Source organism: Panthera pardus, unplaced genomic scaffold, assembly GCF_024362965.1.
Source record: "Panthera pardus isolate Hobbes unplaced genomic scaffold, ASM2436296v1 HiC_scaffold_21, whole genome shotgun sequence".
Lineage (NCBI taxonomy): Eukaryota > Metazoa > Chordata > Mammalia > Carnivora > Felidae > Panthera > Panthera pardus.
In genome coordinates, this window is record NW_026526777.1 from 69,942,408 (window position 1) to 69,964,497 (window position 22,090).

At 54.0% G+C, this 22,090-nt stretch overlaps 1 protein-coding gene across 1 annotated transcript in view; it reads right to left on the reverse strand.

Moving 5' to 3' along the window:
* DISP1 (dispatched RND transporter family member 1) overlaps nt 1–22,090 on the reverse strand; it is a 186,169-nt gene that overhangs the window by 34,567 nt on the left and 129,512 nt on the right. The window contains 1 exon segment of the mRNA XM_053909475.1: nt 17,029–17,494. Within this exon segment, the coding sequence (XP_053765450.1) occupies nt 17,029–17,477 (449 nt within the window). The 5' untranslated portion in view covers nt 17,478–17,494.

Genomic DNA, 22,090 nt, shown 5'->3' on the forward strand with positions numbered 1-22,090 from the left:
CTTTGGCAGACGGACAGACAAGATGCATAGGACTGTCGGCCCAAGGACGGCCCTTCATTTCCTCAGCCTTATTAAATCGTCTTTCGCCTTCTCCTCTCCACCCTAAAACCTCCAACTCACCACGTACTTGTTCAGCAGTAGGAAGCGGGAGGCCTGGCTTCTGCTCCCAAGCACCAAAGCAGGGGGACGGGAGGCTGACAGAGACGCCGGGGGGCAAAGCAGAAGTGGCAAGAATGCGATCCCGTCACCAAAGCCTCTACGTTCCAGGCTCCAGGTTCCAAAGTGAAAATGCAGCGGTTGAGTAAGCGGTTTGGAAAACGCAGTTCTGCGCACACACAGCAAGGTGGTGCCTCAGGGAGGGGCTGGACAGTCGCCGAACTCTCCCGGCCCAGGAGCCCGCCGGCCCCACACCGTCCTCCTGGCGCACAACCAGGATCATACAAACTCCCGAGTGGCGTCCCTGCCTTCCGGACGTACGTGGACGAGCCACAGCCAGGGAAGGAGATTTTCGCTTAAGTCCACGGCATCATTCAGGTACAGCACTGCGGGGCCAGCAGCACCTCCGTGAGAGACACGCAGAGTGAGCTCTCCACCTGATGGGCTCTCACACGTGCACACAGTCAGGACACAGCGTGCTTCCGCACCCCAGAGGGCTCGCCCGAGCCCGTTCCCATCAGTGACCGTATCCTGCCCCCGGAGGTAAACCACGTTCGGGCTCTGTCGCCACAGGTTAAGTTGTGCCCAAGGGGCCGTCTTTTTCAAGACGGCCAAAGAGAGAAGTTAAAGGAGGAACTTAGAATAAGATTCAGATTGGCTCAAATTGAGGAAAACAGTGTAACATTTAAATGGGTGGCTCACAGATGAGCCTTCACTGGTCTTTTCTCCCAAAGTTTTAGAAGTATCTGTCCCAATGACTTACACAGAGAGATCGTGTATTACCTATAAAAGGCCTCTGACGACCAACACAATCTCACTGACGAGGGTTATTCTTGGTTAGGTTTTCTGTCATTACGTCACTTTTGAGCAGGTCATTTAAAAAAATCCATACTGAGGGGCGCCTGGGGCGTCCGACTTCGGCTCAGGTCATGATCTCCTGGTTTGTGAGTTCGAGCCCCGCGTCAGGCTCTGTGCTGATGCCTTGGAGCCTGGAGCCTGCTTCGGATTCTGTGTCTCCCTCTCTCTCTATCCATCCCGTGCTCGTGCTCTGTCTCTGTCTCTCAATGATAAATAAATGGTAAAAGAAAATTTTTTTAAGTCCATATTGTTCTGCTTCCTCATGTTTTACTTTCTTCTAAAATTCACGATCTTGCCGGAGTCAGCAGTGTCTCGCTACTCAACAGCCATGTTTACTCGGGTACCATGAACACAGGTGCACGGGCTCTGCTGAAGGCTTCAAAGTGCTCTCCTCTGATACTCTGTTTGGCACAATATTTACAGGCAGGTGTCCTGCTACCGTGAACACAGGGACACCCATTACATGGGAAATACGGGCAGGAAATGGGGATCTGAAGTTGTAAACAGCTGGGAGGGGTACAGAAAAAACAAGGTCTGGAGAGACAATGGTGCTGGGAAGGAGTGAAGACGGGCCGTCAACAGTGCGGGGGCAGAGCGGTCACAGGATACGGGGGGGAAGGAAAGCAGAGGGCTGTGGACGCAGAAAGGACAAGGCCGGGTGGTGAACGGGAACCGTGAGCCACAGAGCTTAGGAGAAGAAATGAGACGAGCTTGTCAAGGAGGTCAGGGACCTGTGTGTCGCCAGGAAGGGGGGGAGGGTAAGAGACTGCAGGTTGTGCAGACTGAAGGCATGAAGTGTGGATTAAAAATACTGCAAACAGTCGGGGCGCCCGGGGGGCTCAGTCGGTGAGCGTCCGACTTCGGCCCAGGTCACAATCTCACGGCTTGTGAGTTCGAGCCCCGCGTCGGGCTCTGTGCTGACAGCTGGGAGTCTGGGTCCTGCTTCAGATTCTGTGTCTCCCTCTCTCTCTGTTCCTCCCCTGCTTATGCTCTGTCTCTCTGTCTCCCAAAAATAAATAACTATTTAAAAAATAAAAAAAATACCACTAACAGTCAACATTTACTGTCCTAAGCACCTGCCACGTTAGCACATTTGCAATTCCGATGACTGTCCTGAGAGGCTCAGAAAGGGTAAGCGACCCTCTCCACGTGCCAGGTCACCGGGGGCAGCGGCCGGATTCAGATGCGGCGTCTGCACTGCAGGCGCCCAAAGCGCAGGCGCGCCGCCCGCGTCCCGGGGGTGGAGCGAAGTCGCCTCTGGCGAACCGGAGAGCGAGGCGCACGTGCGGGAAGCGTGGGGAAGGCCCGCATCCCCCGGGGCACGGCAGAGCCGGGCGCGGCCTGACCCCCGAAGCAGAAGATCCCATCAGGACGTTGCCCTGAAAACACGCGAGATCTCCTTGGCGGCACCGGCGCCTCCGGCCACACTGTAAACGCAGCGAGGACACGCGCAGACAGTGGGGCGATCGGGCGGGAACCCCTCAGGGTCCACACTGCAGGCGTGAGGAGGCCGCCCGCAGCCCCACCGTCTGCGCGTCTCGGACCCCGGGTGTGACGTGTGCTGTCCAGGCTACGAGCCAGCTGCTGACACCAAGAGCGTCCTCTGAGGTCGGGGAAGCAGGGGCGTGAGGGGAAGCTCTGCTCCGGGACCAGCACCCAACCCCAGGCCCACCACTTGTAACCACCTGCTCTCGTAAAATCCGTGGTTTTCTCCACCTGTAAGTGGAGACAGGTGACAGCTCTGGATTCCCTGGGCTGTTTTCAAGATCAAATCAGAGAGCGCGTCTGAAATACAGCAGCACAACGTCTGGTACGCAGGAAGGGTTCGAAAAAACCACTAATACTGCTGCTATAAACTTGAGACTTCACACCATTAAAACCCGTTTTCTTCACCAAAGACACGGGTACAGTGTGCAGCCGAGCCCCACTGCATAGCTGAGAAGGAATTTGAATCATGCATTCGCTTGTTACTTTTCATTATTTTGGAATACTTGAGAATACCGTAGCAGTGATAAAACTTCCTATTAAAATTCTTAGAAAGGTCACTTTGTTATGAAATTACATAAAGGAGATATTCACGGGACAGCAGAATGAAAAGTAACTTACACGTTATATAATCTAAACTGCGATGCTGACGGAAAACCAAATATTCTTAACTGTGCTCACGAGCAGACATAGTCAAGTGCATCATGAACACGGAAGCCGTTAGCTGATGTATTTCTACTCAGAGCCCACATCTGCGAGCGAGACAGGGGCAGACACGTCACCTCTCTCCGTGTGCACACCTCGGGCCGCACCCGTAAGTACACGAGTGTGCCCTACACTTCAGAGAATTAATTCACAACAGCAAAGAAGTGCTTTCCTCTTATACCGTGATTTTTAAACAGAAGGTCTTAGGCTAGTTATTTTAACTGATGAAAAATAAAATAGCTTGCAAACTATGTGACACTAAAATCTTATTTAAAACCATGTCGAATTTACGCCTGGATATATGTGGACACTGGATTATGACCAGTTCTACCCTCAGTTAGGAATGCCTCTACTTTCAGCATACGAGTTTGTATTCCCTTTACAGCGGCAGGAAACGTCAGAAATAAAGCACGAAAACAAAGAGAAAATAAAGCATGCTTTTCGAAACGGACAGACTGCAGAACGTCTGTGGATTCTGGCAATTCTCTTGCTGAATCTCCTTTGCGGTCTTTCATTCCTGCCCACTTTGAAGCCCAGGGGAGCATCTGGTGGCGACTGATCAGCTGGGGAAATCCCAGCGCCGTTACGTATTTGCAGCTTTCCCCTGGAGATACTAAGAATTTTGCAGAGATGGGGCGCCCGGGTGGCTCAGTCGGTTGAGCGTCCGACTTCGGCTCTTGTCATGATCTCGCAGTTCGTGAGTTCAGGCTCCGCGTCGGGCTCTGTGCTGACAGCTCAGAGCCTGGAGCTGCTTTGGATTCTGTCTCCCTCTCTCTCTGCCCCTCCCCTATTCATTCTCATTCTGTCTCTCTCTCTGTCTCTGTCTCTCTCTCAAAAGATGAATAAACATTAAAAAAATAAAGAATTTTGCAGAGATGGGAGTAAACGATGCAGGACACTAGGAAAGAAATGTGCATTTTGAACGTATTTAAAAATCCTGACACCAACTTAACCAAAACTTGCTGGCGAAAGAAAAACACGACACCAGGACGTCTGTCGAGCGGGATGAGGAAAAGTGAAAACGGTGACCTCCACCAGCAAGCGAGCCTGGGGACCCAGGGAGGCATTTCTATGTGATGTTCCCAGAGAAACGTGTTTTGTGCATGATACTCGGGATTCTCTGTTCCACTCAGACTCAAAGCCCCGTAAAGCTGGAACCAACCAGACTTTCACGTAACAGCTCATGTTCCAATTTAAACTAAAAAGAAGTTTCTCTTTTATTAGAAGAGCCTGGGCCTGAGAAGCAAGCAAGAAATGATGCTGTTTTCTCCCCAGTCATTTCAGTAAACAAGAAAGGAACTGTGTTCTAAAAGCTGGGAGGGGCGCCTGGGTGGCTCGGTCAGTTAAGCGTCCGACCTCGGCTCAGGTCACGATCTCGCGGTCTGTGGGTTCGAGCCCCATGTCGGGCTCTGCGCAGACAGCTCAGAGCCTGGAGCCTGCTTCGGATTCCGTGTCTCCCTCTCTGTCTGCCCCTCCCCTGCTCATGCCCTGTCTCTCTCTCTCTGTCAAAAATAAATCAAAACATTAAAAAAAAAAATTAAAAACTGGGTGACGACGAAGAGGGGTGCTTCCTCTTCTGTTACGGATTGTCTCCTAAGGTGCCGCTAGTCACATAGTGAGAAGGGGGCTCCTGGGCTGCTCACCAAAGGGTGAGGGAAGCAGGGCGTGGGAAATTTCCTTTTCAAATCCATTTTCTCCCTGCCACTTGTACAGGGGAAGGGGAGGGGCAGTGACTGAGGTCACGGTACCACACGCCTCTGGTCCCATGCAATGCACACCCCGAGAGAGGAATGCAGGAATGCTTTCTGTGTTCAAAGAGGACCTGACACCAGGCCACTGAAAAGGACAATCAGTTAGTTAAAACTAGTTGGAAACGGCTGAAAAGTAGTTTTGGTTCAAAGAGAACAGTGTTCCTCAGCCCGTGAAGCTACATCTGCACGATTCAGTTGGAGGTTAGGAGGCAAACGGCCCCGCGTGTTACGTCTCAAGTCGCACGAAATTATAAAGCACTTGCCCGAAAACTCAAGCCTTTCCGTGCAGACCATTGCCGGAAGCCCTGCCCCGAAGACCCTAAAGAGGAGGGTAGAATACTCTTTTCTCAGTAAGATGTGAATCATAATCACTAATAAGAGATCCAAGAAAAGCTCACCGAAAGCCAGAAAAATCTTATTAAACTTAACCAACTTAAGAGCATGGAATGCTGGAATGAGGTCTGAAATCCTCAAGCCAAAATACTCTCCAGGCACTAAAGCCACTCGCGTAGAATGTGCCGTGGAAGCAGACAGAGAGGATAAGAAGTAAAACCAGAAAAAAGCCCCTTACGACGTGGAGCTCCATGTAGGCTTTAACGCTGTGTGAGAGGGGACGTTTTAACATCAAGTAACACATTTGAATGCCTCTCTCCTAGGGGCTGCTTTACAACAAAGCAGTTTTATTTTCTGGTGGTCATTTGGTGGCCAATGGCTGCAACTAAAATGTCCCAGGCAAATTCCTAGAAAAATAAAGACCCAGGATACTTAGCTGGGACCACAAAGATTATCTAAGTCTCAATTACATATAAGCGGAAACAAAGACACAGTCCATCATTAATCAGATTTCTATTGCAACTGCTGAACTGAACAACCTGTTACAGTAATCTCACTCACTGGGCTCTGTCACCCCATTCCCGTCGGGGCTGGGAGATTCTTCTTCCCTGAACTACCCTTCCTTCCCCCAAAACATACTCCCTCCCTCACCGGGACCCCAACGCCAGGTCAAGGAGGGTGGGGACGGTGCACAGGAGCCCTGAGCCGGAGCGGAGAGGCATAACGAAAGCGGTGTCTCGGGAGGGGGAGGTGGGCGGGCCCAGGAGACCACAGACACACAAACAGGGTCTGAAGGAATGAATGTGCTAACTGTCCCCCCTTGCTTCTTACCAGACACACAACACAGCGCTCAGAAACAGCAGACCGCTCGCAGCTCTGCAGCATCATGCGTGAAATCTCAAACTACTTGGCAGTGACCGAAGCCCTGTGCCATTCAAATGGACAAAGAAACTGACCTAGCGGAACCACCTAAGTCAACAAATCCACACAGAATAAGGTATCAAATCTGGCCTGGATTTGATTCTGCTTTCCAAACTCATGAAATGCATGTGAACAAAGAAAAGCCCCAACTCTTTTCCAGGATTTATGGTTCACCCACCAGTTTTATAATCTGCTGATTGCTTATAAAGTCACTCTTACTAGGCGTGCAAATATCCTGGAGGTGGCCGGGGCTGAGCAAACAGGTTATTCCTGGCTGTCTCCCTGCCCCCCACCCCCCTCAAGTAGGAAAGCAGCCTGGGCTCTACAGGAGGGGCTGGCCCTCTACAATCCCTGCCATTGCTCTTCATGAAGGAGTCTGTGATTCGTTTTTTAAAGTCGGAAACCAATGCGTTTGGGGGGAGATTTAAAGAACAGAAGGCAGTATCCCCCCAAATCACAGTAATAAGAGTGTTTTTAGGGAAATAAAACTTCCTGAGTCTTCTCCCACCATTTGGGAAATATCTTTACTGCATCAGACCAATGGCTCCTGGTTTTCATTATCAAATTATCACATCACAAAATTATGCTCTGCACGGAAGGACTTGGTGGGTCTCAATTACTTATTAGCTCATTGAACAATTAATTTCTGAGCATTTACTAAAGGCCAGGCACCTCGCTAGGCCCTGGAGATACACAGTCATGCCAAAAAATGGTTCCACAAGCCCAGGGAAAGATCGATGGGTCAAAGGTGTGAGAAGAATGTAACTGCTGTGTATGCATCCTTGGATAGCAAGTTCTTTTGTGGTTACACAATGTTGGGCATCCAGAGCTTAACAACCGCAGCGCCCAGGGTTCCAGAGCCCGTGAGACGCACGCACTGGACACAACGTGCTGTCACGCCTCCTCAGGGGCCTTTTCCAGACAAAGGAGGCTGCGTGCCGCCCCCCACGCGCCCCCACTCCTACCTCCTCCAGGCCTCCCGCTCTCACATCCCCGGCCGCGAGCCCTGTGCGTCTGTGTCCCTCTCTGGGATTCGCGTGGCCCTCTAAACTCTGACCCTGCGCTCCGAGAGCGCGTGTTTTGGCACTCATCATCTCTATCCCATGACAAGGTGCAGTCGACAAACGATGGCGGTCTTCCTGAAAATGAGACAGAACTGATCCGGAACGACGCCTCTCGTCAGGGTCTGCTGTTGGCCGAATGACTTACCTTTCTTTACACACTTTCTTTAGCCAAAAGGAAAAGGAGAAAATTTGATCCGTTTCTTTCCTGTTCTGCACTCTCTAGCATCTGCCAAGCGACTCACAGCAATATGGAAAGGAGGTGGGGAAGGAACATACTTGCTTCATTCCAAATGCCGTGCGAGGCCTACAGAACACAGAGAGAGCTTTGTTTGCTGACATTTACTGCGAAAGTAAAAGACGACCGAGGTCCAAATTCCGAAGTGTGCATTCCAGAGCACACAGCACCCTGTGAGATCAGTTCATTTGTAAGACACACAAGTCCCCAAGGAAGTTTTGCTGGAAAGTAGGCCCTCACGCCACCTGACTGCCAAACTGACGGACGCTGGCAGCCGAGCTCGGAACATTTTAGACCTTACAAACGCTATCCTGTTTTAAAAGTTACTTCTGACTACTTTAAGGAACGCAAAAATAAACCTTGGTTTCAGTGAGGTCGAGATTAAATCGAACCAGACTTCTCAAGTTAACCAGGACTCCGATTCCATGCGAGTCAGGGGAGCGGCCCCGGGTCTCTGGGGCAGGACGGACCACTTATTCTCAACATCGTCCCCTCGTCCAGACAGCAACTCAGTGACCATCTGCTGTTCTCGGGGTGGGGGTGGGGTCGGCGGGATGAAATGCTCGATTTATATACACCAGAGTGAAAAGGAACACAGCATGCATTTATTTCAACCCAGATTCACCGACAGCTTGATTTCTGAAACGATACCGGCAGAGTGAACAACAACAGCTATACTGGGGAGAAAATAAAAGGAACGAACCAGGACAGGAAGACTGACTCCAGGTGCTATGTGAAGGGCCACAGTTATTCCCACGTCTGCAGAGACGACGGAAACTATGGCTAAGGTGGATTTACCAGGGACACAAAGCCAGCATGCGGTGGCACCAGGACTCGGACAGGTGAGGACAGTGAGGACGGGTGTGGAGGGGTGAGGAGGGGTGAGGACGAGTGAGGAGGGGTGAGGAGGGGTGAGGACGGGTGTGGAGGGGTGAGGAGGGGTGAGGACGAGTGAGGAGGGGTGAGGAGGGGTGAGGACAGGTGTGGAGGGGTGAGGAGGGCTGAGGATGAGTGAGGAGGGGTGAAGAGGGGTGAGGACAGGTGTGGAGGAGTGTGAAGGGGTGAGGACAGGTGTGGAGGGGTGAGGACAGTGAGGACGGGTGTGGAAGGGTGAGGAGGGTTGAGGACAGGTGTGGAGGGGTGTGGAGGGGTGTGGAGGGGTGAGGACGGGTGTGGACGGGTGTGGACGGGTGTGGAGGGGTGAGGAGGGGTGAGGAGGGGTGAGGATGAGTGAGGAGGGGTGAGGACAAGTGTGGAGGGGTGAGGATGGGTGTGGACGGCTGTGGAGGGGTGAGGACAGGTGTGGAGGGGTGAGGACGAGTGAGGAGGGGTGAGGAGGGGTGAGGACGGGTGTGGAGGGGTGTGGAGGGGTGAGGACGGGTGTGGAGGGGTGTGGAGGGGTGTGGAGGGGTGTGTGGAGGTGTGAGGACGGGTGTGGACGGGTGTGGAGGGGTGGGGACGGGTGTGGACGGGTGGGGACGGGTGTGGAGGGGTGAGGACAAGTGAGGAGTGGTGAGGAGGGGTGAGGACGGGTGTGGAGGGGTGAGGATGAGTGAGGAGGGGCGGGGACGGGTGTGGAAGGGTGAGGATGAGTGAGGAGGGGTGAGGATGAGTGAGGAGGGGTGAGGACAAGTGTGGAGGGGTGAGGATGGGTGTGGACGGCTGTGGAGGGGTGAGGACAGGTGTGGAGGGGTGAGGACGAGTGAGGAGGGGTGAGGAGGGGTGAGGACGGGTGTGGAGGGGTGTGGAGGGGTGAGGACGGGTGTGGAGGGGTGTGGAGGGGTGTGGAGGGGTGTGTGGAGGTGTGAGGACGGGTGTGGACGGGTGTGGAGGGGTGGGGACGGGTGTGGACGGGTGGGGACGGGTGTGGAGGGGTGAGGACAGGTGAGGAGGGGTGAGGACGGGTGAGCACAGGTGCAGTCCTAGGAAGCCGTGCTCGCCGTCGCAGACCTGCGCCACACGAGACAGAGGTGGCAGGAAAATGCAGTCGTGAGGTCGAGTCAGTGGCACCTCCACAGGCCGCGCCCCCACGGCCGAGGGATACTCGGTGTCCGAGTCATTAGCTCTGCTGAGAAGACAGCAGCAGCTACAGAGCAAATCCGCCGTCCACAGGTGTCCACAACGTGGCCGAGGCTTCTGCGGGACGTAACGGGGGCCCCTGGAAGACACTGACCTGCCACGGGTCTTCACGGCTTCCGACGCTCAGGTCACCTTCTGACGTGTCTCTGCCACCCAAGATACAAGCAGTCGGACCCCCCTGAGCTGGGATTACGTGGACAGAATGTCAACTACCGCCGTTCCTCTCGTCCCTGGAGCTCCAAGTTGCTGCCGCGAAGAGACAGCCTTGTCAGGAAGTCTTGCTGCCAGGACGGACGTGGCCAGCGCGGGGGCCACTGGCACCCGTGGGTCCCGAGCCCGTGAACGGTGCCCAGTGGACCGAAGAACCGTGCACAGCACACGCCCGAAGGATGCAGCGTGACCGCTCCTTCCTGCCGCCCAGCAGCCCCACAGTCTACATCCGTAAAAGTGGACATTCGTAAACATCTGTAACTGTGAATATCCGTAAATCAGGACTATGAGGCTGTCAGTAACGTTCGGTCGGCGAGAGAGAACAGGAGGGCACAACTTACAAAACTATAGTCTGGTTCCGCTTCTGTACTAACACGTGAACGGATACATGATGTTCAACTTCCGTGCCTCAGAGAACACGGTGGACAACCCACCCAGAGTCTGCCCAGGGTCTCACCCTGTCCACACCACCTCGCACCTGTGCGGTTTTTACCCGTGTTCGGCACTTAACCCTGAGCACTCACTAATCCTTGCTGAATGCTGACTTCTCCACTCACTGCTCCAACATCTTAGAAGAGCCACGGTTTGAGTCTAGTGATTTGAGCAAATCACAGACCCTGGGGTGTGTCAATGCCAGATTCATGCCACATTGGATGAAGCGTTCCGGTGGTTTCTGTCCCAAATTTCCCAGCTGAATCGAAATCACTCAATTGCCGGGGCTCAGGAAGGCAGAAAGGGTGGGTCACTGCTGGGCGCACGCATCAAAGGAAGACAGTGGGGTGACAACGCTCACAGCTGTAATCCGACCCCAGGACGCCAAAATACACCGACACAAAGCAAGACTTCAGGTGGTAGAACCTCTTAACGTAACACGAGTTCTCGTTTCTCGCTTTTTGGAGAGAAAAGAGTGGAAAAGAAGCAGTGGCTGAGGGGTCCCTCTGAGAGGGACCAGACAAGTCACGGGGGCTGCAGGAAGAGACACAGATACAAACGTCACAGGGCACGTACAGGAGGGACGGTCTCCTCCACGCTGAGACCCCTCTCCTGCCTCCGGGGCCCGGGGGACCCTCAGAGTCACCATCCGCCCACGAAACCAGGGAGGTGAGGCTGCATCTGGCCACGAACCTGAGTCTGTGGCAGGCCAGGCATCCGCAGAGCCCTCTGCCACAGCAATGAACAGGCCTGTGCGAGGACCGAACCACAAGGCAAGTGTAGTTTGGACTAAGGATCTGTCTGCTCTTTGCGGGTGCGCAACTCATTAATCGTGTCCTAACACCACCACCCTTCCAAGCGGCAAGAAGATCCCACACTTCCTTCAAGCCACGCAGTGTGACAGGCTCCAGAGAGGCATTTTCCAGACGCCGGAGGAGAAAGAACAGACCGCCAGGCCGTGCTCAGAATGTCCCATCAGGAGCCGCCCTCACGTCACCATGCACGCGACCCCTTTTCTCCTTCTCAAACACGCTTTCAGGTTTGCACGCACTCCCCTCGCCCCTTCCCTCCAGTCCCGACACCGCGGCCTGGATGGTCACCCTTCGAGGGCCGTGCAAGCCCTTGGCCCATCAACCCACAGGCCCCCTGCCCTCCTCTGATGGCCCAGAGTTCTGTATTTTTCGCTAGTGCAAAGGGGACATCATTATTATCTCATTTACTGTGATTCTGATGCCCAGCTGGGTGGAGGCCTCGTCTCTTGGTAGGAAGACCTTACTTCCTGCCTTGCTGAATTCCTGGGTGTTCCCCGTCAGACACGTGAATTAATGGCCAGACCGTGGGTATGCCGGTGGGAACCCTCAAGTGAACTGGAAGCTTTAAAGTGAGTTCTTTGTAAGCTACTTGATATCTGGTGATAGACGGGATTAAAATAGGGTATACTGTGATCCTGGCAGCGATTTTATCAATCAAGACGGTAACAGATAACGTCACAAAGCAACAAAGTTCATGCAGGTGACTGATACAATGAATCTTCAGAAAGACGTGTTGGAGCCTAAAGCGCCAAGAAGGGAGAAAACAGAACCTACCTCTTTCCAGAAGGTAAGGAAAGGGACAGACGCCAACAGGGGGGCCAGGATAAAGTTACAGTTTCTCCCTGACTGCGTGTTGAGAACATTCTCCACGGTTTACATGTTTTATAAACAAATAAAACCTACGACACAGAACACACACCCACAGGCGGGCCCGTCTGTGGCCTGGGTGCAGAGAGCACGTGACTTCCCGTCCGCACACGTGGCTACTGCAGGCCCGGCAGCCTCGAGGACCCCCTTCGAAGGCCTGTGGGCACGTCTGCCCTTACCAAGTCACGGATACATCCACGACCCTAGCTGAGAACTCCGGAGTATTTGAGACAATCAATAAAAAAGCAACATGCATAAACCACAAAAGGAAACCGAAGAGATTCCGAGTGCAAGTTCACGGTACAGACTGGCGGCCAGAACCGCCGCTCCCACGGCTTTCCCACGCCGGGCAGGGTACGAGCGCAGGCACGGAGCACCACGCGGCAGCCTCACTTTCAGAATTTCTCAGCGAGGACGTCCTGTGCACTGTCGCCGACACAGGAGCTACTGCCACGCCTCCGCTCGCTTCCTGGGAGTCTCCCTGGTTTGAGAGACACGACGCCTCGCCTGGAGCACAGCTAGGCAAGTCAGGACGTGCCGGGCCCAGGCCAAGGGCTTCAGTCCTCTTCTGAAGACGACCCCCAGCAGTGCTGCTGCCTCATGGGGCAGGGAGGTCATGCGCCACGGCCATCGCCGCTCGGCTCTGCTTCCTTCCAGCTGCTCCCGCTGGAGCGAACGGTCTCACCACCCACCCGCCCAGCTGCTCTGGCCGTGAAACTGAACACCAGCCATGATTCTTCTTCCCTTCCTGCCTCCGTATCCAATCGTTCACCAAATCCTGTAGCTTCTCCCTTGTAAACCCTTTTAGCATGAAACTTTCTCTAAATTCCACTTTTACCGGAAATACTGCAACAGGTATTCTGGTGGTCCTCCTGCCAACGACAGTGCCGACCCACATCAGTCCGTGCCGGTGGTGTCCCCATCCATGCCGGTGGTGTTCCCGTCCACGACAGTGCCGGCCCACGTCAGTCCACGCCGGTGGTGTTCCCGTCCACGACAGTGCCGGCCCACGTCAGTCCACGCCGGTGGTGTCCCCATCCATGCTGGTGGTGTTCCCACGTCCACGACAGTGTCGGCCCACGTCAGTCCATGCCAGGGGTGTTCCCATCCATGCCAGTGATGTTCCCATCTATGCTGGTGGTGTTCCCATCCACAACAGCGTTGGCCCACATCAGTCCATGCCGGTGGTGTTCCCGTCCACAATAGTGCCAGCCCACGTCAGTCCATGCTGGGGGTGTTCCTGCATCCATGACAGTGCCGGCCCACGTCAGTCCATGCCGGGGGTGTTCCCATCCATGCCAGTGATGTTCCCATCTATGCTGGTGGTGTTCCCATCCACAACAGTGCTGGCCCACATCAGTCCATGCCGGTGGTGTTCCCGTCCACGACAGTGCCAGCCCACGTCAGTCCATGCTGGGGGTGTTCCTGCATCCACGACAGTGCTGACCCACGTCAGTCCATGCCGGTGGTGTTCCCGTCCACAACAGTGCCGGCCCACGTCAGTCCATGCCGGTGGTGTTCCCGTCCACAACAGTGCCGGCCCACATAAGTCCATGCCGGTGGTGTTCCCGTCCACAACAGTGCCGGCCCACATAAGTCCATGCCGGTGGTGTTCCCATCCACGACAGTGCCGGCCCACATAAGTCCACGCCGGTGGTGTTCCCGTCCACGACAGTGCTGGCCCACGTCAGTCCACGCCGGTGGTGTTCCCGTCCACAACAGTGCCGGCCCATGTCAGTCCATGCCTGTGGTGTCCCCATCCATGCTGGTGGTGTTCCCGTCCACGACAGTGCCGGCCCACGTCAGTCCACGCCGGTGGTGTTCCCGTCCACGACAGTGCCGGCCCACGTCAGTCCATGCCGGTGGTGTTCCCATCCACAACAGTGCCGGCCCACATAAGTCCATGCCGGTGGTGTTCCCATCCACGACAGTGCCGGCCCACGTCAGTCCACGCCGGTGGTGTTCCCGTCCATGACAGTGCCGGCCCACGTCAGTCCATGCCGGGAGTGTTCCCGTTCACGTCAGTCCACCCCCCACAATGCAGGCCATGGGCTTCTCTAAAATGCAAATGTGACTGCGTATCTTTTATGCTTAAGACCCCATAATACCACACCCGTCAGGACGGCTACTGCAAAGTAACGTGTTGTCAAGAGTGTGCGCTGCTGGGGGGAACAGAACAGCGCGGCAGCTGAGGGGGCAGTTTGGTGGTTCCTCAAAATGTTAAGTACAGAATTACCACCTGAGTCAGCAGCTCCACTTCTGGGAATGTGCCCCCAGGGAATTACAAGCAGTAATTCAAATAGGTGTTTGTCCACCCAGGTTCACGGCAGCCTCATCCGCAGGAGAAAAAAGGGGGAAGCAGGCCACGTGGCCGTCACCAGATGCGTGGGCACGCACAACGTCTGTGCATGCCGTGGGAAGTCACCCAGCTCTGCAAAGGGAACTGTGACACCCGCTCCAAGCTGGATGAACCCTGGGGGCACCACGTGGACTGAAAGCAGCCACGGAAGGACAAACAAATACCGTGTGACCGCATACAAGGTGCCAGCGGCCGCGTCCACGTCCAGGACGGGGAGCAGGACGGCGGCTGCCAGGCGCTGGGGGGGCGACCAGGGGAGCCAGCGTTCTGTGGGTACGGATTTTCAGTTTGGAAGATGAAGAATGTTCCGGAGGCGGATGGTGGTGGTGATTTCACAGCGGTGCGGGTGTACGTGCTCCTACTGAGCGGTGCCCATTAAAGCGGCTACGGTGACCGACCGCACGCCGGGTATACTTTCTGCAACAAAAAGGTCTACGCACACACACGAATCTATGATGCCCGCCCACAGGCCGCAGACGAAATGCAGAGATGGCCTTCCTGTGCCCTGCAAGGCCCCGGGGGTGGGGCTCAGGGCCCCGCCCCTCTCACTGTCTCGAGCTCCCCTCCTCCCGGCCCCAGGCACACCGAGCGGGGCGGCAGCTGGGCTCCCAGCTTTGGGCAAGACGCCGGACAAACCGTGCCCGTGTCCGCACGGCCGCCCACGCCTCGCAACGCCACGGCTGCCAGTTTGCTCTCCCGTGTCCCTTCCCACCGCCCTACGGCTCCGTGAGGTCTCGCCTTGTTCAGAATGACATCCTTGAGGCCCCGCACGGGGAAGCACTCAGGAAAAACTGCCAATGATACATATTAGCAAGCGTACCGACGGAATAAGGAAGGAGCTCTGTCTGGCTGCACGGGTTTTACGATAAAGTGTCACGGACAGACCTGGAAACAGACCCGCCTTTACACGCATCTTTGAAGACGCTACGTCTGTTACAAACAGTTCACCAGGACGCTCAAACTCTTGAGAAAAAAATCCTAACTATGAGGTTTCTCCCGTAACAGTCCACGCTTTTTTCTGTAACTTGTCTCGATGGACAAATACCGCATCTTAGTCTTTTTTTTTTAGCGCCATTCTGCTTCAAGCTCCATGCACACCGGAGTCTCTCTTTAAAAGTAAGTTTTTGAGGAATGTTCGGTCCTGAACATATTGGCACACCTGCCATATGAAGAGAATCGGTTCCCTGCTCGCGGCTTTGACATTCCCTGAAGTTTTTTAAAGGAGGGAGCAGCCTCAAAACGTACAACTGTTTCCCCTCACACCTTGCAACCACGTAACTGCTGATTCTAAAGCGTCAGTATCGACGGCCACACGACTTGGAAGTCAACTACTTACACCGTTTAACTCAAAGCGGAAAGCTGGTCACACCACACGACCAGTTTGGAGCTGGGAGGGCTGGGAGGACACGCCCGGGACGTGGCTTCCGCGAGTCCCTCCCACCCCCACCCGGGGAAAGGGCTCTGGTGAACGCCAAAATGAATTAATTTGATGTTTGTACACTCTGTGAAACCAGCACCCCAAAGAGTCTAGTTCTCATCTGTCACCACATAGAGTCGTGGAAGTTTCTTCTTGCCGTGGGAATTTTTAAGATATACTCTACTAGCAACTGTCAAATAGGCAATTCATGGGTGCCCGGCTGGCTCAGTCTGGGGAGCGTGTGACTCTTGATCTTGGGGTTGTGAGTTTGAGCCCCACGGTGGGGGTAGAGATTACTTAAAAATAAAAATCTTAAAAAAACACACAAAAGTCAAACACACGATACAGTACCGCCAGCTATAGTCTCCGTGCTGGGACTTGTACCTGCAAGTCTGTACAGACTCTTTAAGCAAAAGAGCGAATGTGTCGCACGCAGACGGGGGCAGCTGCTCCACAGCAAAAAGGGAAACCAATGCACTTGGCCACTCGAGGAGCCTTGACAACACCGTGCTGGGCTCCAACTGCCCGATGCGACGTCACACACCCTGCAGGGCTCCAGTCCCAAGAGCCCCCGAGCAGGCGGAACCAACGCAGAGCGGGAGCCAGACGGCGGCAGGAGGGGCCTTCCCCGGTCACCCCAGAAAGAAACGTTCCAAGCGGGCCGAGGTGTGGACCACACGAGCGTCCGCGCTCATCAAACTGCGCGCCAGACGGATGGTCCCCCCGCAGGTAAACGAGACGCGCGTCAGCCAAGGAGAGCGCTCTCTTGCTCCTGTAAAACTCATCACCTAAAACTGGGGCGGATACCTGGTCTCTGCACCCACTGGACATTCACCCAATACACTGACGTCACTCGCCTGCGGTGCCCGCGGGACAAACCCGGCCGGGACTGGGGGAGCCGGCAAGGACACCCAACGTGCCTGCGGCTTTCCAGTCCGCCGGACCCCGAATGCTTCCCAACGCGTAGCTTTCAAACTTCTGTGCTGCACATGTGTGGGTCCCACCCGCACACGCGGGGAGGTCGGCTCTGCACACACCCCAAGCACACGAACGCAGGGAGCAGGAGGAAGCCGTTTCCTGGTTCTCTGTCATAAAGGCTGGTCACGTTTGGGCAGCCACATCACAAACGTGTCCCCCACAAGGAGGCAGAAATGTCGAACAACACAAACTCGACTGACCTCTGGAGGCCAGGGCCACGGGGAACAGGGAACCGTCCCGCAGGCAGGAAGTAAGGGAGGGTCTGGGTGGGAACTGGGCAGACGGGATCGGTACAGCGTATCTCGGCTGCACTGGTCCCCCTTCTCTGCCACACGTGTCCCCGCTTCTGGGGAGCCGGACACTCACCTGACGCTGGCCGTGTGCTGTGGCCCGGGCTGGTGTGGGAAGTGGCCGGGCCACGGGCGGTGCGGGCAGAAGCAGGCCGGCTGCAGGCGGCAGGCAGGCTGGTAGGCGGGCGTGCGGTGTGGACAGGGGGGTGCCGGGAAGTCAGAGTGCGGCCGTGGGCAGCAGGGGCCCAGGCCAGGGTCAGGCTGGGGCTCTGGGGTGGCCGGCGGGGGGCAGGGCGGGTGCGCGGGGCAGCGGCACATGGCAGGCGCTCGCTGCGGGACGTCGGCGGCCAGACGGGATGACTTCGCCGAGCCGTTGACCCGTGGGCATCCGTTCACGCACACTTTTGTTCCGGGCGCTTCTGCGGAGAGCTGGTGGGCGGCGAGGTCCCCGTTGCAGGTCGTGAGGGCGCCGGGGCCGCCACTGCTCAGGAGCACGACATCGCGGTTCCCGCTGCTCACGGCCATGCTCCAGCTTCTCGGCCCTACGACAGAAGCGACACGACAATGTCCAGTGACGGCCGGGCGGGAGGCTATCTACAGGGTGGAGAGGGTGGGGGCAACGCGGTGGCACCTGCACGGGGACCGGGATGCTCCGTGTGTCCCGCCTGCACCTCCCACTTCTGTTTTCAGACCCGCTGCTCCCCCAGTCCTGTCCCCGTCCCGTCCCCATCCCACCCAGTCCCCCGTCCAGTCACTGTCCCCATCCCGTCCCTGTCCCATCCCCATCCCGGTCCAGTCCCCGTCCCCATTGCCGTCCCGTCCCAGTACCATCCCCGTCCCCAAGGGAAGTATGGGGGAGCAGTCAGAACCGTGCAGGAGGGATGGGAGGGGCACCCACATCGCCCCTGAACCCTCCACCAGGCATCGGTGCGAGGATGCAGGTGTTACGGACAAAATGAAGGGCCACCCAGTGGTGCAAGTTAGAATAATTTGAATAATCTTAAGAACACCTTATGTCAGGGTGCCCGGGAGGCTCTGCTGGTTAAGCTTTTGGCTCAATTCATGATCACAGGGCCTCACCCCAAGGCCACCTGGAGGCGGGGTCTCACCCCGAGGCCACCTGGAGGCGGGGTCAAACCCCAAAGCCACCTGGGGTCAAACCCCAAGGCCACCTGGAGGCGGGGTCTCACCCCGAGGCCACCTGGAGGCGGGGTCAAACCCCAAGGCCACCTGGAGGCGGGGTCTCACCCCGAGGCCACCTGGAGGCGGGGTCTCACCCCGAGGCCACCTGGAGGCGGGGTCAAACCCCAAGGCTACCTGGAGGCGGGGTCTCACCCCGAGGCCACCTCAGGGAGTTTCTGTCACCTCAGTTTCCTTTTGCTGAAGAATGTATCCCCCCTTTTGCTATAACAACAACAAAAAAGCTGATGCAGATATTGCAGAATCAGTAAGACCTACATCAGAGGACGTCGAAGGGGCGCAAGACTTTTTTCAAAGCCGACTGAACCCTCCGATGCTCGTGGGTCTGCCGGAGCACACAGCGGCCTGGCTGTGTGAGATCCGTGCTCCCGGCAACGGACACTCTTGGGACAAACTCCACCCAGGACGCTCACGTTCTCTGCAGGACCCAGCACAGCAGCCCCCGCTCCTGGGGACCCAAGACCTCCCTCCCCTCCAGCCAGGGGATCAAAGGGGACACCTTCTCTGGTTTTTTGGGTTGTTTTTTCCATCAGGGGTGTTACTATCCTCAGAGTCTATTTTTCCATCAATCCTACAGATGCTACTAATCACAGCTGGCGGGGGAGTCATGCCATGCCAACTATCTAACAACAACCCAAATCCTCGGTTTAACAAGAAACTGGGCTTCAGACAGAACGTCACGGCCAGTGACAGCCCTCCCCGTGGCCTGACGCCCCCGCGGACTCTCCGATTCCACCTGTTTCCCCATCTTCTAATCGGATGCTTCTCCCAAGACGGAGAACTTTGTGACCAGAATCACAATGATCATTTTCTCTTATTTTTGCTGCAAATGCCTCATGTGCTCCTTACATAAGAGCTAAAGAGATCTCTGAAGGGCAGCGGGGGCCTCATCGCCCTTGGAACACGTCCCCCACTTTGGTAAAATGCAGTCCAGTGCCAAATATCCGACTTACAAATGAAGTTTTGGAACATAACCTGTTCCTTAACTTGGAGACGTCTTCTGATGGGAAGTTAAAAACTGGTGGAAATAAAGAATAATTTGAACTCTGACCGGCTTGTATTTGAACTAAGTCATGTGAACGTTCTATGATTCAGTCTCTTTAATCATAAAACAGGAACAATCAAATTGACCTTATAAATAAGCTGTGAATTTCAAGTAAAAAATAATTATGAGCAAAAACAGAAAAGAAATTATTCTAAGAAATGTCTATGAATTAAGTTTGGTAGATGCATTCGTATAGGAATTCAGGTGGTCGGGAAGACAGCAAACGTTTGATCTGAAGTCAAGCATGAACCTATGTCCACAGAGGGAAAGATCTTTCTTTAACACTGAGACAGATGAGAAAAAAACTTGGTCTGAGCCGAAGACCGAGAGAGCTAACAGGAAAGCTGATGGGACAGAGGAAGAGCCAACATGGTAAGATGACACTATGGTGACAAATGTACACGCGATCGTAAAAGCGGTGAAGCAGTACTTCCGGTGAAGTTTAAAGCCAGTTTGGGGTCAAATACGGTGGGCGCCTGCGAACAACCACCTCGCGGTCACGGCCCATTCTCCTCGGGGCCACAGCACGCGGACCCAGCCAAGAGGAAGCCTGAGGCACCGGCGTGGGGCCGCACGGACAGAAGTTTCAGTGTATTTTCCTGTTGTTCATGAACATAACACGCCAGTTTCAATACATTCAAAGCCACCAGTCCCAAGCCCTCGGTTCACTTGTCTACCAGCATCGTTGTCTTGCGTGCACTGGCACTTGGGGGGCCACGCGGCCTTTGGCCAAGGACAGTCTTCTGATTACTTTTTAAATTTTAATTTCTCTTTTCTTTGAGCCTCGGGTCTTCACATGTATTAATCAGGATAACAACCGATGCCCATGTCTGTCCTAGGACCATGACGAGCAAATAAAAATGTGTTGAAAATCATTAAGGGCTAGAGGAGGAAGGACACGTCCACAGCCGTCTTACGAGGCCAGTGTTCTCCCGACAGCAAAACCAGACCAGGCACCGCAAGGAAAGAGAACTACAGGCCAACGTCCCTGACGAACGTGGATGCAAAAATCCTCAATAAAATATTAGCAGACTGAATTCGACAACACGTTAAAAGGATCACACGTCGTGATCAAGTGGGATTTATTCCAGGGATACAAGAGGGTCCAACACTCACAAGTCAGACAACATGACCCACCACCACCACCTGCTGAAGGGTAAGAATCATACAGTCGTCCCAGCAGGTGTAGAAAAGGCTTTTGACAAAATCCAACATCCACCTGGATAAAAACTCTCAAGAAAGCAGGTACAGAGGGAACACATCTCAACGTAGAAGGCACATATGACAAGCCCACAGCTAACACCACACTCCGTGGTGAAAGGCTGAAAGCTTTTCCTTCATCAGGAACAAAAGGAGGGGGGTCTAATGTCACCCCTTCTAACACAGTCTTGGAAGTCCCGGCCACAGCAGTTAGGCAAGAAAAAGAAAGAAAGGCGTCCAAATCAGAACGGAAGTAAAACTGTCACTATGTACAGGTGACATGCCATATATAGAAAACTGAAAGATTATACAAAAAAAAAAAAAATAGTAAGTTAGAATAAATGAATTCAGTATAGTTGCAGGATATAAAATCAATACACAAAACCATAAAGGGCTGTGTATTTATAATGGAAGAATTATCATAATTGCTGGATTGAGCGTTAAGAATATAAAAAGATAAGGAATAATGCTTCCTGGCTTTAAAGCCAAAATTATGCTTTAAAACAACAGCTGAAGACATCTGTAGCTTAAAAGAAACGGTGTGAGTGGATCTAAGTTTGAAAGCTGACCCTACCAGTTTCCACCCTGGAGAACCTGGGTCAAATGATTTACACTCTTACAGTCTCTAAGCCTTGGTTCTTAGAGTTAAATTTGAAATGCTAATGAGAATTTTAAACACCCTCACCCTCTGACCCACAATAGTACTAGGAAGTTCTCTTTTGGACACACTTGAACAATGTGTAAAGACAGACGTACAGGTAAGGTTGTTACAGACTGCACCACCGTCTGCCAGTGAAAACTGGAAGCACTCTAAAATATCCTCAGTAACAGATTCAGATTCTGTCGTATCTGTACCTTGGGCATTCTGCACGATTAAAAAAAGAACCAGCTAGATCAGGGTATACGATGGAAAGAAGTCCAAAGTACATCTTGACACAAATAAAGCCTACCCACAGAACAGCCTATACGGTATGACTCTACCCATTTCGTTAAAAAGGGGGGGAGATACACATATGATTAGGATACACAGATAGTTTCCAGAAGGACCTAAGAAAAGGTCTTCCCGCTGGAGAGCTGGACTGCGAATTCTGAAAGGGTGGAGAAGACTTCACATCTCACTTTCTGTACCGCGTACAACTTTTACTGTCAGCCTGTCTTCTTTATGGTGGTAAAATCCTAATAAAACAGCATATAAAGTCTCTAGCACAGTCACTAATAATGAACAAAAGGTAGTTATCATTAAAATGTAAAAACAGAAGCAAAGTTATTTTACCTTAAGAGATAACTAAACCAATACACTGGATGCATTTTACCTATTTGATCTCATTTTACTTTTTTATCTAGAGGGAGGTAGTGCACGTGAGCAGGGGAGGGGCAGAAGGAGAGGGAGAGAGAGCCCCAAGCAGGCTCCATGCTGAGCGCAGAGCCCAACACGGGGCTCGATGCGGGGCTGGGTCCCAGAACCCCGGGATCACGCACGACCTGAGCCGAAACCAAGAGTCGGGTGTGCCACCGGCTGAGCCGCCCAGGCATTTTCAATTGTTTACCTTCTGATGCGTACCTGCTGTCTCATGATAACACCCTGCACAATGCATTGAATAACTGGATGAAGAAATGAAAACGAGGCTAAGGAGTAAGAACAGGTGAGTACAAAGTATTGAGAGAAAGGTTTCAACGTATCTCATCATACCTC